The following is a 15,532-nucleotide window of genomic DNA, read 5'->3' on the forward strand; positions in this document are numbered from 1 at the left end:
AAAAAAGGCTAATAAAATGGCGACATTGAAAAATTGGGAAACTTTGTGGGGGTACATTGCAAATTTTTAAATATTGGAAGCAAGATTGAAAACGAGTGACAACTTTTGGGGGGGGGGGGATGAATTGTATTTAACCCTTATTTATTTATTTATTTCGTTATTTATTTATTTATTTTGTTATTATTTTTGAGTTGGGTTTGATTTTTGGGTTAAATACGTTCAACCCCATGTGGTTTAACGACTTTTTGTTTTGTCCCTTGTGGTTCATTTCGTATTGTAGATAGTACCTCATTTATAGCTAAAGACGAAAATGACACTTCTGTCTAACTTCCATCCAAAAATTTACGAAAAAGTCCACATCAACACCTCCCCTAAAAAAAAAGAAGAAAGGTGAGGGTCCACTTGACTTGCCACACGAGCTACCAGTCTTAAATCAATCAAATAATCACATAGATGAAAAATGTTAGGAAGAGAAAATATTGAGTAATGCTATTCTTCACACTCATTATAAATTGGCTGATGTGACGTATTTTAAGTGGGTTTTTTATGTCAATTATTTAAAAAAAATTAAAAAAAAATCACTTAAAATATACAACGTTAATCGATACGAAATTGGTGTGAATAGTAATGTTAGTAAAAATTATTACTTTTGTCGTGCTTAGCCCTTGAAAAACAAGATTCATGTATTTTTTTCTCGGGCTTAGGGTATTTTCAATGGCTTATCCATTTTCACCTTTAGGCTAAAATAGCTAACCAATTCACCAAAAATTTCCTCCATTTGATTATGTCAATCAAATGCAAAATGCGTTTGTGATGTATATACGTAGAGTTGCACTATTCACACATGCATATTATTAATTTTAGGGTTAAATACCTTTTTAGTCCATGAGTTTTAGAAACTTTATTTTTTAGTCAGAGTTTCAATTTGCATCACAGATGATACCTCAGTTTTGGGAAATGACCGAATAAGTACCTCGGTTAACTTCTCCGTCCAAAAACTAACAGACCGCCACGTGTCAATCTCATAGGTTGAGTTTGGTTGACATGTGACACTATATAAAAAAAATTAAAAATTAAAAATCTTTAAAAATGAATTAAAAAAACATAATATTAAAAAAAATTAAAAAAAATTGAAAAAAAAAAAAAAAAACAAGGGGTGGCTGCCACCCCCCTTGGCAACCATGGGGTGGTTGGCCACCCCCTTGGCCGGTATGGGGTGGCCGAACCACCCTATGGGGGGTGGTTCGACCACCCCTTGACAAAAATAAAAAAATAAAAAAATTCAAGATTGGTTTTGGCCCTTGGGGGTGGCCAAACCACCCCCATACCGGCCAAGGGGGTGGCTCAGCCACCCCTTGTTTTTTTTTTTTCAATTTTTTTTAATATTATTATTTTTTAATTAATTTTTAAAGATTTTTAATTTTTAAAGATTTTTAATTTTTTTATATAGTGCCACGTGTCAACCTATGAGATTGACACGTGGCGGTCCGTTAGTTTTTGGACGGAGAAGTTAACCGAGGTACTTATTCGGTTATTTCCTAAAACTGAGGTATCATCTATGATGCAAATTGAAATTCAGGGACTAAAAAATAAAGTTTTCAAAATTCAAAGACTAGATGAGTACTTAACCCTTATTTTTATTTGTTTATCTTTCTTTCTCTCTCCCTCTCTCTCTCTCTCACACCAAAACTCATTTACTCCGTAACAATATTATAATATATCTCTGAATTTAGGAAATTGTATGCCAAAGTACGTTTATATGGCAAAATCTATGTTTGTCATTTTAATGTCACACTCATGCGAACTACCTTATATGAGAACTAAAAATTTACTGACTTTATAGCAAATAATTATTCAAAAAAAAGACTTATTGTTGAATAAATGTCTTAGAATTAATATAATGAAAGAATAAAAAAAAAATATTATAATAATATAGAAAAATAATAGATAATCAAATGTGTAGTACCTTTTAAAATTTATTGGTTAAAATAAATAAAATAAATTTTAATTAATCATTTTAAATATAAAAATGCATAAGCCATTAAAAGTTCGCCTATTGCACCTGGGGATCGTATTGTCCCGGGCGCTTTCAAAAAAACGTTTACGGTCCGTATAGACGAAATTAAGCCCTTACGTTACGTACGTGCGAACACCTGAAAAAAGAAAAAAAGGCCCCTACGTCACGTGCGAGTTTTTTGCACCGAGTTGAGACAGGCTAGGGAAGGGGCCGAACACGCACACGCAGTCACCGCCTGCTCTCGAACTCAACTCAGCTCTCTCGCTACCCCGCCGCCGACCAACAATCCTTACCCGCCGGTGTCTTCAGCACCGGTCATCGCTCTCTCTCTCTCTCTCTCTCTGTTCCTTCAATAGCTTTATCACTTGCCGACTTACATAGCCTTCTACATCAGCAACACCGTCATGGCGCAACCCCTAGAGGTCTCTCTCTCTGTATTTTTACATGTATTTGTGTGGTTCCTTAACATTGCGTAATAGATTTTATGCCAGTAAATTATGAAACTTTTTTTTCTTTTTGGCTGTTGTGTGGTTCCTTAACTTTGCGCTATACATTATGCCAGTAAATTATGAAGCATTTTATTCTTTTTGGCTGTTTAATAATGAAAGTAGCTAAATTTAATGGAGCCAAGTGATTTTATGGAACTCAGTTTAGTGGAGTATATAATTTTCTTGAGCTCCAAGTAACAAAAAGCTCTTAATCGTTATGCTTGGAGTTGTGGAGAGACAATATCTGGTTTCTTGATTTTCATTTAGTTTGGAAGTATCTGGTAAATCTGCGTGGATTTGTGGATTTGGTTGGTTTGTGTTTTTGGCTTGTTGGAAATTCGAACTAATGTGACTTTTTTCCTTTTCTCTTTTTCGAATAAGAAATGGGATTCACAATTTCATTATGCTTTCTATCTTTTTCTTGACACTTAATAGTAGGGCTTAAGCTGAAGACTCTGAGGACAAGTTTTTAGGTTTTACTTGTGATACATTTTGAAAAGTGCTTATCTGATAATGCAGAGACTCTCCAGGTCTTTTGTGGTATATTTTCTGTATAGAAAAGTTTGCATTATTTCTTTTTCTAAAAAAAACTGGGCGTGAAGACTTAACTGTTATGTGTATTTGTTATGATCGAATCTTAGTAAGTGAAGGTGTATGAGGCAGAATTCTCTTGGGTCCTGAAAAATCAAATCTCAAGGTTCTGGGATATTGTTTCTCCTACTCTCTCTCTCTCTTGTGCGCACTTGATCTTTTGTGTGCAATTGCTACTAAATGTACTGAACGCATGACTGAAATATGGAATTCACCATATTTGTCTTAACCTGAGCATTACTGCAGGGTACTACGAAGTCTTTCGAAGCAGTTAGGTTCAGTTTCTTTACAGATGAAGAGGTTCGAAAGCACAGTGTTGTGAAGATTACAAATTCAATTTTGCTTGATAGTATGGAGAGACCGGTGCCTGGTGGATTGTATGATCCAAAATTGGGCCCACTAGATGAAAGGACGCTGTAAGTCTCTTTTAACCCACCTATTTAGATTGAGCCCTATGGTAGGTGTTTTCTGTCTTACATTATTCACATTTAAGGCCACATGCTTGTTAATGCCTCTGTCGGAATCTGATGACACCCAGGATGAACTTTTGTGTGGTCTGTTCTGTAATTAATATTCCTTTTTTAGTTTTATCATCTTGTGGTCTGTTCTGTAATTATTATTCCTTTGCTAGTTTTATCATCTTATTTTTTTTGTTAGACTTATTGTCAAAGTTTTAGTTATCCTTTTTGTCCCCCCCTCCCCCTCTTCTTCTCTGTCTCTGCTTCTGCTTCTCCCCATTAAACAATATGTCCTCCTAGTTTAATTGACGAACGAATATGTCAATTTAGAGGTAGATAGTCCATGCCCATGATACTAGTAAGGGGGATATTTTAAAGTAATAAAATAACACGCAGTTATCTTTTCACTGATACAATTGACAATTTTTTAGTATGGTTGTTTTTTTCTTTTTCTTTGCAGCAGCTTGTACTGATTATAAATGGATTCTTCATCATGTAACAAATTTTGCTCATACTGCTGGTTTACTGGAAATGATCGTGTAATAATGAACGATGTTTAATAGGTGCATTTGTTGTAGAATACATGGCAATTTTTGTGACGTAGGGATGATACAGTTCTTTTGTTTCTGATGCAGTTGCAAGACATGTGAGCAGCGTTCATTCCATTGCCCAGGCCATTTTGGTCGCATAGACCTTGTTTCACCAGCCTATAATCCCTTGCTATTCAATATTCTTCACAGTCTTCTTCAGAGTACTTGTTTCTTTTGTCACCATTTCCGAGCAAGCAGAAGCCAGGTATTTTCACTTTGATGGGGCAATATATAGTACCTCCTGGGCCTCATGGAGACTGTTGTGCTTTGTTCCTTTCATTGACCTTGCTTTTTGAATGTTATTTTCTAGTTATTTTTTTAGATCCTTGTTGGCTTTTATATCTTCTCTAATGGTTTTCTTTTGAATTTTTATACCAATTTAAGGTTGAGACATGTGTTTCTCAATTGAAACTCATTGTGAAAGGTGATGTTGTTGGGGCCAAAAGGTTGGACTTGGATACATCGAGTGAAACCTCATATCCAGATGACATCGATGTGAGCCAGTATACCGATAAGGAGCATTTATGTCAGCAAGGATGGACCTCTCTTCAGTTTACTGAAGCTATGTCTGCTTTGAGAAAATTTATGAAGCCAAGATCTGTGGTTTGTAAGAACTGTGAGGCCAGAAATCCTAAAATCAGTAAACCTACTTTTGGATGGTTTTATATGGTAAGTTTTTTCATTTCGTCACTGCTTGAAAACTGTCCATGTAACCAGCGATAGTTCCTTTCTTATTTGCCTTTAACTTTTGGTGATATTTGATGATATTTGAAGGATATATATATATATATATATATTTTTTTTTTCTTTCAGTTCTTGTAGTAAAATGCATGGATTTATTTGTCTGCTTGTGAGGGCTTGGAAGCCTGGAACTTTGACAAATAACATACAGAAACCAGCAACTGATCTAATTTCAATAAGAAGTGGGAAAAAAAATCTTAAGTGAATCCATAGGATGGGAGTGGCTATTAAGATGCCCTTTCTTTAAAAAATTGCTCAAATTTAATTTGTAAAGCAGATTCCATATCTGATTGTGTTTGATTGTGTATGTAATTTTGTGTTTATCTAAAGACTTCACCTAACTAATTGTTAAGAAACATTAAGTTGTGGACAGATATATATTCATTGCAGGCATTTACCCTCCTTGATTCTTTAATAATTTTTTTTTAATAAGTAAAGTATATTGAAAAAGCGCAAAGAGGCGCAACCCATAGTACACAGGACGTATACATGAGGCCCTTAATTCAAAGAAAAAAGAGAGCACCTATCTATGAATTCAAAATAAGAACACTCATGGATAAACTGAATTTTCTCTCTCCACATAAACAACGTTTGTAGCATCATTTTCTTCAAGTTCATCAAATCAGTTTCACAATCTTCAAAACAACGTGCATTTCGTTCCCTCCATACACACCACATCAAACACAATGGAGCCATGCGCCAAATTGGTATCAAAGTCCGATTACCCTTTTGCCCCCTCTAACTCCCCAACATATCTTTCACTGATCGCGGCTTTAGGTTTTGTATTGCTCTGCTCTTTTTCTCCATTTCATCTTTTTGGTTGTTAATCGAGATTCATTTGTTCATGATTATTAAAAAGAGAGAATGCTCTTTGCATAGTGAAAGGGTCTTGTTCCTGGCTCATGCAATAATAATTTGAAGAGGGGATAGGAAGTTAGTAATGGATTAAGAAACAAGAGTTGACCGGCAAGATTGTTGGAAGGTTTGAAGGGGGTCTATTTAGAAGGATGGTTCCTGCTTTCTTAGAGTGATGCTTCTCAATTTTTGATCTAGGACAGAAGTTATGATACCAAAATTGATGTAGAACAAAAGATTTGAAACCAAATCTTATGTTGGAGAATCTGGAAAGCAACTTGTTTTAGGGTTCAGGACAAGTTATGGCTACGATTTTGGTGGGAAAAAGGCTGGAAAATATTAGGGAATATAGGGTTTTTTTAATGGTATAACAAAAGGTTAGGATTTGGAGATGAAATAGAGAGGAAAATTTAGCATTTGGCTGGCTGTTTCTGGGCTGTGAACAGTTTTTTTTTTTATAAAAAAAGTAAATTTAGTCTTATTTAAAGCGTAAGGCACCCTTAAGTACACAAGAATTATACAAAATGAAACACCTAACTAGGAATAGAAAAACGGATGTGGAAATCGGCAAAACTAATTGATAGTGGCTTGTTCTCCCCGCTGTGAACAGTAACTCGGGAATAGTCTTTTAATTTTTTTTTTTTTTTGGATTGTTTGAATGCTATTTGATGGATAGGTGGTTTGGGCCGTTTAGGATTGATTCTGAAAAGCTCCATTAACTATGGCGATGCAAGCGTGCCCTATTGGCGAAGGAAAGGCAAGGCTTACGTGCTGTAGCGTTGAGTGCTCCTTGTGGGTTTCGGGTTTGAGGGCTTAGGTCCTTGCGGGTTCGTTTGGGTTTTTTTTTTGTGGGCTAGTTTGGTTGTTCCTATGTATACTGCCTGTATACATAAGGGCGCTTGACACTGTTCTAATAAAACCTTTCTTACTTATAAAAAAAAAGGGATTGATTCTAGGGAAACAATATATAAAGATCAAATCATATATTGATTGGAATTCAAAACAAAATTGCTGGAAACTGAAAGAAGAGAAAAAAGAAAAGAAAAGAAGAGACAAGCCTAGGTATCATACCTAGTTTTTCCAAGCATCACAACTAGGGTTCCTTGGTATCACACCTAGTTTTTCACCTAAAGGTTAGCTAAAAGACAACAAAGGAAAACAAAGAGAGAGGACATGATGTTATGATGGTATCCCATTTATTATTTGCAGATGATACGTTGATCTTTTGTGATCCTATTGCTGACTAGATTCGAGACTTGAGGTGTTTGCTGCTTTGTTTTGAAGCAGCTTCGGGCTTGAGAATTAATTTGTCTAAATCTGAGATGGTTCTGGTAGGTGAGGTAGGGGATGTGGAGGAGTTAGCTAGTATTCTTGGGTGTGGTGTGGCCTCACTTCCGATAAAGTATTTGGGTCTTCCGTTGGGTGTTAAGTATAAAGACGCTCATATGTGGAATAGTATTATTGAGAAGATGGAAGTTAGATTAGCGGGGTGGAAGAGGTTGTGTTTATCTAAAGGTGGGAGGTTAACTTTGATCAATAGTACTCTTTCAAGTGTACCTACGTTTTTTCTGTCTCTTTTCCCTATTCAAGTGGGAGTGGCAAATCGTTTGGAAAAACTTCAGAGAGACTTCATTTGGGGTGGTATTGGAGATGAATTTAAATTTCATTTGGTTAATTGGCATACAATTTGTTCTTCAAAGGCTTTGGGGGGACTAGGAGTGAGAAATATGGTTTTGTTTAATAAAGCTTTGATGGATAAATGGTTATGGAGATATGCTTTGGAGAGGGATGCTCTTTGGAGAAAGGTGGTAGATTTCAAATATGGAAGTATGAGGGGTGGTTGGTGCTCTAAGGAGGTTGGAGGTTCTTTTGGGTTTGGAGTTTGGAAGAGTATTAGGAGGAGATGTGATGCTTTTGCAACTCATGTGAGATATGAGATCGGGAATGGTTCGAAAGTTCTGTTTTGGCATGATGTGTGGTGTGGGGAGATTCCTTTGAAGACTCTTTTTCCAGAATTGTTTCTCGTTGCTAGAAGCAAGGATGCTTGGGTGGAGGAGAATATGCAGAGACAAAATGGCACAATTCTGTGGAATATTTTGTTTTCTCGCCCAGTTCATGATTGGGAGGTGGAAGCGATTAGTAGATTTTTTGAGATGTTGTACACTTGTACACTCTTAAAGTTAGAAGTAGGGAGAGGATAAAATGTGTTGGATTCCGGAGCGAAAGAAATCATTTGAGGTAAAGTCTTACTATGAGGTTTTATCTAGTCCTATTCAGTCTTTATTTTTGTGGAAAAGTATTTGGAAAGTTAAAGTCCCCCTGAGAGTGGCTTTCTTTGTGTGGACGGCAACTTTAGGGAAAATTTTAACTTTGAATAATTTACGAAAGAGAAACATTATTGTGATGGAGTGGTGCTTTATGTGTAAGATTTTTGGAGAGTCCATTGAACACTTGTTTCTGCATTGTATGGTGGCTATAGAATTGTGGAGGACGATTCTGCAAATGTTTGAGGTGGAGTGGGTAATGCCGTGGTCGGTGAAAGATATGTTGGGGAGTTGGAGGGGGCAAAAGGGTAATCAGACATTGATATCGATTTGGCGCATGGCTCCATTGTGTTTGATGTGGTGTGTATGGAGGGAGCGAAATGCACGTTGTTTTGAAGATTGTGAGACTGATTTGATGCATTTGAAAAGAATGATGCTACAAATTTTGTTTGTGGAGAGAGAAACTTCAGATTATGCATAAGTGTTCTTATTTTGAATTTATAGATAGATGCTCTCTTTTTTCTTTGAATTAAGGGTTTCATGTATACGTCTTGTGTACTATGGGTTGTGCCCCTTTGTGCCTTTTAAATATGCTTTACTTATCAAAAAGAAAAAAGAGAGAGGACAAGGAAGAAACAAAAACAAAAACAATAAAAATTACAATGTTAAAGTATTTTAATGGGCTAATAACTAATTTTTCTCTTTGGGTTGATTTTTGTAGAGTGGTATGTCAGGTGCCAATGCTAGACGGAATGTAATTCAAGGGATCAAGGTGGGAAGGTCATTAACTGGTGGAACTAATGGAAAAACTTCTCTTGAGGTGCAAAACACCAGTGATATGACTCCCTGGGGGGATGTTGTTGATACTGCTGAAACAGAAACCTCCAGTGCTATCTCTTCTGAAGCTCAAGATAGTCCTGCAAGAAGGCATAGAAAAAAAGGAGGGGAAGTGCCTCTTGAGTTCTTTAAGCAGAAGGATTTATTTTCGGGACCTCTTTTGCCATCAGAGGTATGCTACTTGGGGAAGTTTCTTTTTTACAATCGTAATTGCCGTCATTTGTCTATGGTTGTCATGACTTGGGTTCAATGTTATAGGAACCTAATCTGATTTTGAAGTGCATTTTTAAAGTTTTCTCTCTCTTTCTCCATTTTCTCTTCTAATTTACAGGTTAAAGATATTGTGAAGCTTCTCTGGGAAAATGAGAGTCAGCTGTGCTCATTTATCAGTGATATTCAGCAGCAGGGACTTCAAATGAAAGATGCTTACTCTATATTCTTCTTAGAGACTATTCTTGTACCTCCAATCAAATTCCGCCCCCCATCCAAGGGAGGTGATTCGGTATGTACTTGTTCTTGAAAGAAAATCTTGCTCTTTTTAAAAAAAGTGGGGGTTTGTTTTCTTCTATTCCTGTTTGACTTTGTTTTTCCCTCGATTGTCGTGATCCTGGAAAATATTATGTTGGTTAAAGATATCTGTGCTGTGGTTTTGTTGGCAAATCTAGCAATCTTAATAGTTGGCTTTCTTTGCTTTCCACCAAACATATTAATCATTTAGATTATCATATGAACGATGTTTATGCATTGTTGCGATGCTTGCACACATTGTCTTTTGAAAAATTTATATTCTTAATCACATTATAGTTGGCATGGTTTATCTCTAGCTCTGTCGGCCTGTTTCTCTCTTCCTCTGGTTTGGTTGAAACAATGTAAGCGTATGGTGGTTAAAGAGGAAGCAAATGGTAAGTCATGTTAGGAGCATGCATTGTGGACCTAATACGATATTAGATGCTCTCAACTTATCAAAAAAAAGAAAAGAAAAGCGATATTAGATGCTCTCATGGAGCATCTGAGAAAGGTAAAATTACTTTGGCATTTTAGATAATCCAATTAATGTGTAAAATCACTTTTTGAAGATATTTTAGATCATTGTAATGTTACATCTTGATTTTTTGGTGTCTTTTTTGCACACATGCTCTGTACTAGAGCAATGCTCCCCGCTTTTCTTGCTCTAAGTATTTTCTGGACCCATTGTAGTGTTCATTATGACAACTAAGCTAGGCTGGCCTCTATCATGGTAAAGTTGTAATTATGTCAAACTGTATCTTAAATAATCATACCACGCTCTGAAGGCAGTTGTTTATGTTAGAAATAGTGCTACTTGTTCTAGTGGCAATTTATTTATTTTTGCTCCGACCCCCTGTTTTGCTTATACTTTTCGTTATGTGCTTGTAATACTTGGAAACTGTTGACTATTGTAAATGCGACTCAATTGGAAAAGGATAAGAATAATGTGGCTTCTACTTGAAGGGTGAGTGAGTTGTTGGTGAGTTGGAGGAAACAATTGGGAAACCGTACTGCTTTGAAAATACAGGTGGTCGCTCTCGGAGTATTGTTGTATGGAAGATGGTTCCTTCTTGTCTTTTATGGTGCTTGTGGAGGGAACGTAATGATAGATAGTTCAAGGACAAAGAAAGGACGACTGAGGAGCTTATTACTTTTTTTTTTTTTCCTTTCTTTGTACTCTTGGACTGCGGCATTCCTAACTCCTTTAGTGATTTTTTTGTTCTTTTTTGTTCTCCTTCTTAGCCACTTTTCTTGTATATTCCCTGTGTATTTGATTGCCCTTTGCGTTTTTTAATGATATCTTTCTTACTTATCAAAAAAAAAAAAAAAATGGAGGTTGGCTCCTTTGCGTTTAATGTTGTGCTTTGGAGTGAGTAGAATGCAAGGAGCTTTGAAGATCGTGAGATTGTGATGTTAGAGCTGAAGAAGATGATGTTACAATCCCTTTATACATGGAGAGTAGCATGGAATAGTTTGCATATTTATAATTTTTTGAGTTTTTGGAATCTTGTTCTTGTGTACTAGGGTTGCGTCCCTCTGCACTTTTTAATGAATTTGGATTGCTAAAAAATTCTATTATTGTTACATGTAAAGTTGAGTGAGGTTCAGTATTTTTTTGTTTGTTTTTTTTGCACCTGCAACATGTGTAGCGGGATGAATAACTTAATGCTATTTTTTAATTTGTATCTACTACATTCTTTTGATTTTAAGGATGCTTCATTGAATTACATATATGATGTTATTGTAGGTAATGGAGCATCCTCAAACTGTTTTGTTAAATAAGGTGCTACAGTCCAATATATCTTTGGGAAATGCGCATGTTAACAACTTAGAATACTCAAAGATAGTACGCCAGTGGATGGATCTCCAACAATCTATAAACGTATTGTTTGATAGCAAAACTGCCACAGGTGAGTATAAATTGATGCTATCTTCCTTGATTGGACTTCTAATTTCTGTTATGTTTTTGAATATGAGTAAATTCCATAGATTCTCTTTTGATTGCATTTCAAATATCTATAATCATATTACTTAAAAAAAAATCTATTAATCAAATTAAAATATGCAATGCCTTACATTTATCGGCTTTTACTTTGATCAATGATGAAAATCCTATCTCTCCATTACTCCTCCCCTCTCTTACCCTTCTTAAACTACATGTGTAATGGTGTGTATATGCTTCTAAAGTGTATGATTGTAATGAATGTCTCGTGCTTTATCTTAGAGTCTGCGTTAAAAAAATAAGGATTGCGGTTTTATTCCAAAGATTACCTGAGGGGAACTGGTCATGGGTAGAGTTATTTGAATTGAAAAAAAAAGTGTTCCACTTTGTTTGCATTGTTAATACTTATTTGTGTGCATTGGATGATTTAGTGTATGTCCTTGGCTTTGACAGTGCCTGTCCCTTGTTTCAAGTATAATATGCAAGTGTTAAAATAATCACTGCCTGTAGCTGCTAACACCCGTTTTCCTTTCTCTACTTATGGTAGGTCAAGGTCGAAGAGATGTAGCTTCAGGAATTTGTCAGTTGCTGGAAAAGAAGGAAGGCATGTTCCGCCAGAAAATGATGGGAAAGAGGGTTAATTTTGCTTGCCGCTCTGTCATATCCCCAGATCCTTATTTAGCTGTAAATGAAATAGGAATTCCTCCATACTTTGCATTAAGGTTAACCTATCCCGAGGTAAGAATGGACAAATTTTAATTATCATCACGTAGTAATGAATATGTAAAAGTGTTATTTTTGTTCCTTACTTTATCACTATAAGTTTTAATTAATTATAGAGCCAAAGGGTTATGCTCTTGATGGAATCTCAGTGCGTGAGGGTAAGTGTTGGCGTGTGAGATTGGTATCGGAGGTGTATCATCGCAATTCTGTTTGTTTGAGTTTCATTTGAATTGAGAGATGGGATACTTGGGATTTTTCTATGTAGAAGCAAAATCATTTGAGATTCGTTCTGAGATTGGTGTTAGTTGTGTACGTTTAGTAGAGAGAAGTAGAGGAACTATCCGGTTGGCTGAAGACTTCGATGGAGGCGTTGATAAAAGGAGGAGCTTTGAGCGAGTTTTGTTGGGCCTATCTTGTGGGAAATACAATGTATATTTTGCAGCAGCAAGTAAATAATCATGGGAGATTCTTGGAGTTATCGGAATGTGGTGGTGGAGGAAGGTGTAGTTTTGTTATAGTACTAGAGGGGAGAGAAGGAAGAGGATGGGCTAACTGCCTATCTCAGTTGAGGCGCCTGGAGAAGTATTATGAGAAGAAAGATGTTGGGGGAGAACAAAAATGGGGAGAAGCAAGGAGTTTTCACGGGCTTATTGCGGACAGTGGACCAGGGAGGGTGGTCTCACGCGGAGGTGTTGGAAGGGAAGGGGCAGTCCTAGGAAAGAGCGTCGTCGAGCAGGGGCAACATGGGCTTTTCTGGATAGTCAATGCCAAATATGGAAAATTTTGGAAGGAAGGAGACACATTCACCGGCCGGAGATCACGCGGGTAAAGATGGAGAGGTTGTATTGACAAAGCCTGTTTTGGAAGGAGCTTTAATTTTGCAGCCGTTGAAGAATATGTGTATGTCGATTAAAAAGGAAGCTGATAGATGTCTGGGTTGGTTAGAGATGGGCTCCGTGCTAAATGGGGCCGGGGAGATATAAGGCACTATCGAAAACAATTTAAAGGATTTGAAAGACAAGGTAATGGTTTTGTCTAGAGAGGAAGATGAATTTGTGATGGGCCGAAAGGAGTTTGGGTTTCTAAAGAATAAGGAAATGGGCTCCGAAGGGGGAAATTGGGAAGGAGCATTTCAAAGCCCAACCATCAAATGAAAAAAGAAGAGTTGAACTTGAGACGGGTAACTTCTTAGTGTATAGTAGTCGGGTACAACCTAAGCATAGAAGCAAGTGGGGGAGCGAAGGCCCGTGTTGGGCTTGATGACGGGGATGACAACGACGAAAGTCGTATCTGACCCAGAGGGTGCCAATGTAGTCTCTGGGTGCATGGGTGGTGTAGTCCACAACATGGCATCAAGTGTCCCTCCTTTGGCCTTGAGTTCGAAGCTTGATATGGTGGAAGAAAATAATGGGTCTATGGCAAATAACGCCAAAGAGCACAAAACAAGTGGAGGTGAGAGTAGTATAGTTGGGGAGTCATCTTTGGCTTAGATTTCTCGGTTTCAAGTTCGTGAGGGAGATAATGCGGAGGGGGTTGAGGGTGTTGAGTGTTAAAGGGGTGTAGTTTTGGTGGGAGGTTGCGACAATGCATTGCAGAGGGTGGTGTCTGAGTTGGGTAACCAGATATTGTATCAGAGGGTAGAAGGATGTCAGTTTTTTGGGAGTTGAGTAGCACTTGTGGAGAATGAGGAGGGTGTAGTAGGGAGCTTCGTGGGTAGTAAGGATAGTTTATGCTGTGGGGTTGTGGTTGATCTTGCACTAGTCGTGGTGACATGTATGGAAGAGGAAAGTAGGGAAAGTGAGATGTTGGATATCATCCACTGTTTGTAATTGGGGAAAAAGGAGGATCTTATTTGGTGTCCTAAGATTGGGCGATGGAGGGTAAAATTTTTTTTGCCATGTAGTTGGATTGTCTTGTGAAGGTTTTGAGGATCAACTTATGACTTTATTCACTGCGATTGAAGCTAGTTGACCTCAAAATGGGGTGGGTAGTGTCACAGACTTGAGTGGAAAATCTGGGAATAGAGGAGATTGTGAATTAAAGAGATTTGGTATGTTCGGTGAATTCTGATGTTAAGGGAGGTCAATCTCATAGAGTGACATGTGAGGGGAGGGGTGGCAAATGTTCTTTATGAAACCTAAGATCATATCATGGAATGTGAGAGGCCTGGATGATAACGAGAAAAGGATGGGGATTAGAGGGCTTCTAAGGAGTGGGCAACTGATATTGTGTGTTTTCAAGAGACAAAAATGGAGGTTATTACTACGGAGGTGGTTTGTAGTTTATGGGGTTGTAATCATGTGGATTGATTGTATTTGGGGACGGCAAGGGCATCAGGAGGTATTCTGTTAATGTGGGATAGGCGAGGGGTGGAGAAGATTGAGGAATGTGCGGTAAGGTTTGTGGTAGCGTGTTCTTTCAGATGCGTTACAATGAGTTTTGGATTTGCATTGCAGGTGTTTATGGGCCAAATGATGATGTGGAAAGATGTCTTTGGGATGAGTTGGTTGGTTTAATGAGTTTGTGGGAGATGTCGTGGTGTATTTGTGGGGATTTTAATGTAGTTTGGTATCCTTGTGAAAGATTTGGCGATCAAGGCTGACACAAGCGATGGTGGAATTTTTTAGAATTCTTTTGAGTAGGGACTCATGGATATTCCATTGGTAGGGGGAGTTTCACGTCGTCTAATAATCGAGATGTTGAGGCATGGCCCATAATTGATAGATTCTTGCTATCCAGAGTTGGAGGAATATTTTCCAGATGTTTCTCAGAAATGTCTTCTTAGGTTATTGTCCGATCATTTTCCATTGATGTTGGATTGTGGCGTGGGGAGTAGGGGTAGTAGGTATTTTAAGTTTGAAAATATGTGGCTGCAATCAGAGGGTTTTGTAGTGTAGGTCAAAACGTGGTGGGGGTCCTATAATTATCAGGGTGTTCCTAGTTATGTGTTGGCACAGAAATTGAAAAGCATTGAAATTTGATTTGAAGAAATGGAATGAGGAGGTCTTTGGTAATGTATGGAAAAGGAAGAAGGAGATGGTGGATGGTCTTTGTGAGCTGGATTTGATTGCGGGGGAAAGATTATTAACTGGAGATGAAAAACTTAAGAAAGAAGATTATTCTAAAAAGTTGGAGAAGAGTATCTTTCTTGAAGAAGTGAGTTGGAGATAGAAGTCAAGGACCCTTTGGTTGATAGAGGGAGACAATAATACTAATTTTTTTCTATCGTTTGGCAAATTCGCATAGAAGAAATGATTTGGTGTAGTCTCTAGTGGTTAATGGGAATATGACGACTGATTCAGTAGTAATTAAGGAACATATTGCGAACTTTTATAAACATTTGATTTTGAACAATATATGTGGCGACCAAAGGTGGATTGCCTCTCATTCCTTTCCATTGATAAGGGGGAGAGAATTTGGATCGAAAGAGAATTTGTGGAGAGTGAAGTGTTGGAGGTGGTGAGAAATTTAAATGGAGATAAGGCGCCAGGACTTGATGGATTTTCTATAGCTTTTTTC

General features: G+C 37.4%; 1 protein-coding gene across 2 annotated transcripts in view; it reads left to right on the top strand.

Moving 5' to 3' along the window:
- Positions 1-2,179: 2,179 nt before the first annotated feature.
- The window catches only part of LOC133872729 (DNA-directed RNA polymerase I subunit 1), a 41,869-nt gene continuing 28,516 nt past the window's right edge, over positions 2,180-15,532 (top strand). Inside the window, exons 1-9 of one of the 2 annotated variants that reach the window (XM_062310311.1) lie at positions 2,193-2,336; positions 2,394-2,439; positions 3,343-3,512; positions 4,190-4,349; positions 4,529-4,813; positions 8,726-9,013; positions 9,173-9,343; positions 11,096-11,258; positions 11,838-12,028. In XM_062310311.1, coding sequence (XP_062166295.1) covers positions 2,422-2,439; positions 3,343-3,512; positions 4,190-4,349; positions 4,529-4,813; positions 8,726-9,013; positions 9,173-9,343; positions 11,096-11,258; positions 11,838-12,028 — 1,446 coding nt within the window. In that variant the 5' untranslated portion in view covers positions 2,193-2,336; positions 2,394-2,421. Of the gene's footprint in view, positions 2,440-3,342; positions 3,513-4,189; positions 4,350-4,528; positions 4,814-8,725; positions 9,014-9,172; positions 9,344-11,095; positions 11,259-11,837; positions 12,029-15,532 lie in introns of both variants that reach the window. The other variant, XM_062310312.1, reaches the window with a different exon arrangement.

The sequence above is a fragment of the Alnus glutinosa genome, chromosome 7 (genome assembly GCF_958979055.1).
Source record: "Alnus glutinosa chromosome 7, dhAlnGlut1.1, whole genome shotgun sequence".
NCBI lineage: Eukaryota > Viridiplantae > Streptophyta > Magnoliopsida > Fagales > Betulaceae > Alnus > Alnus glutinosa.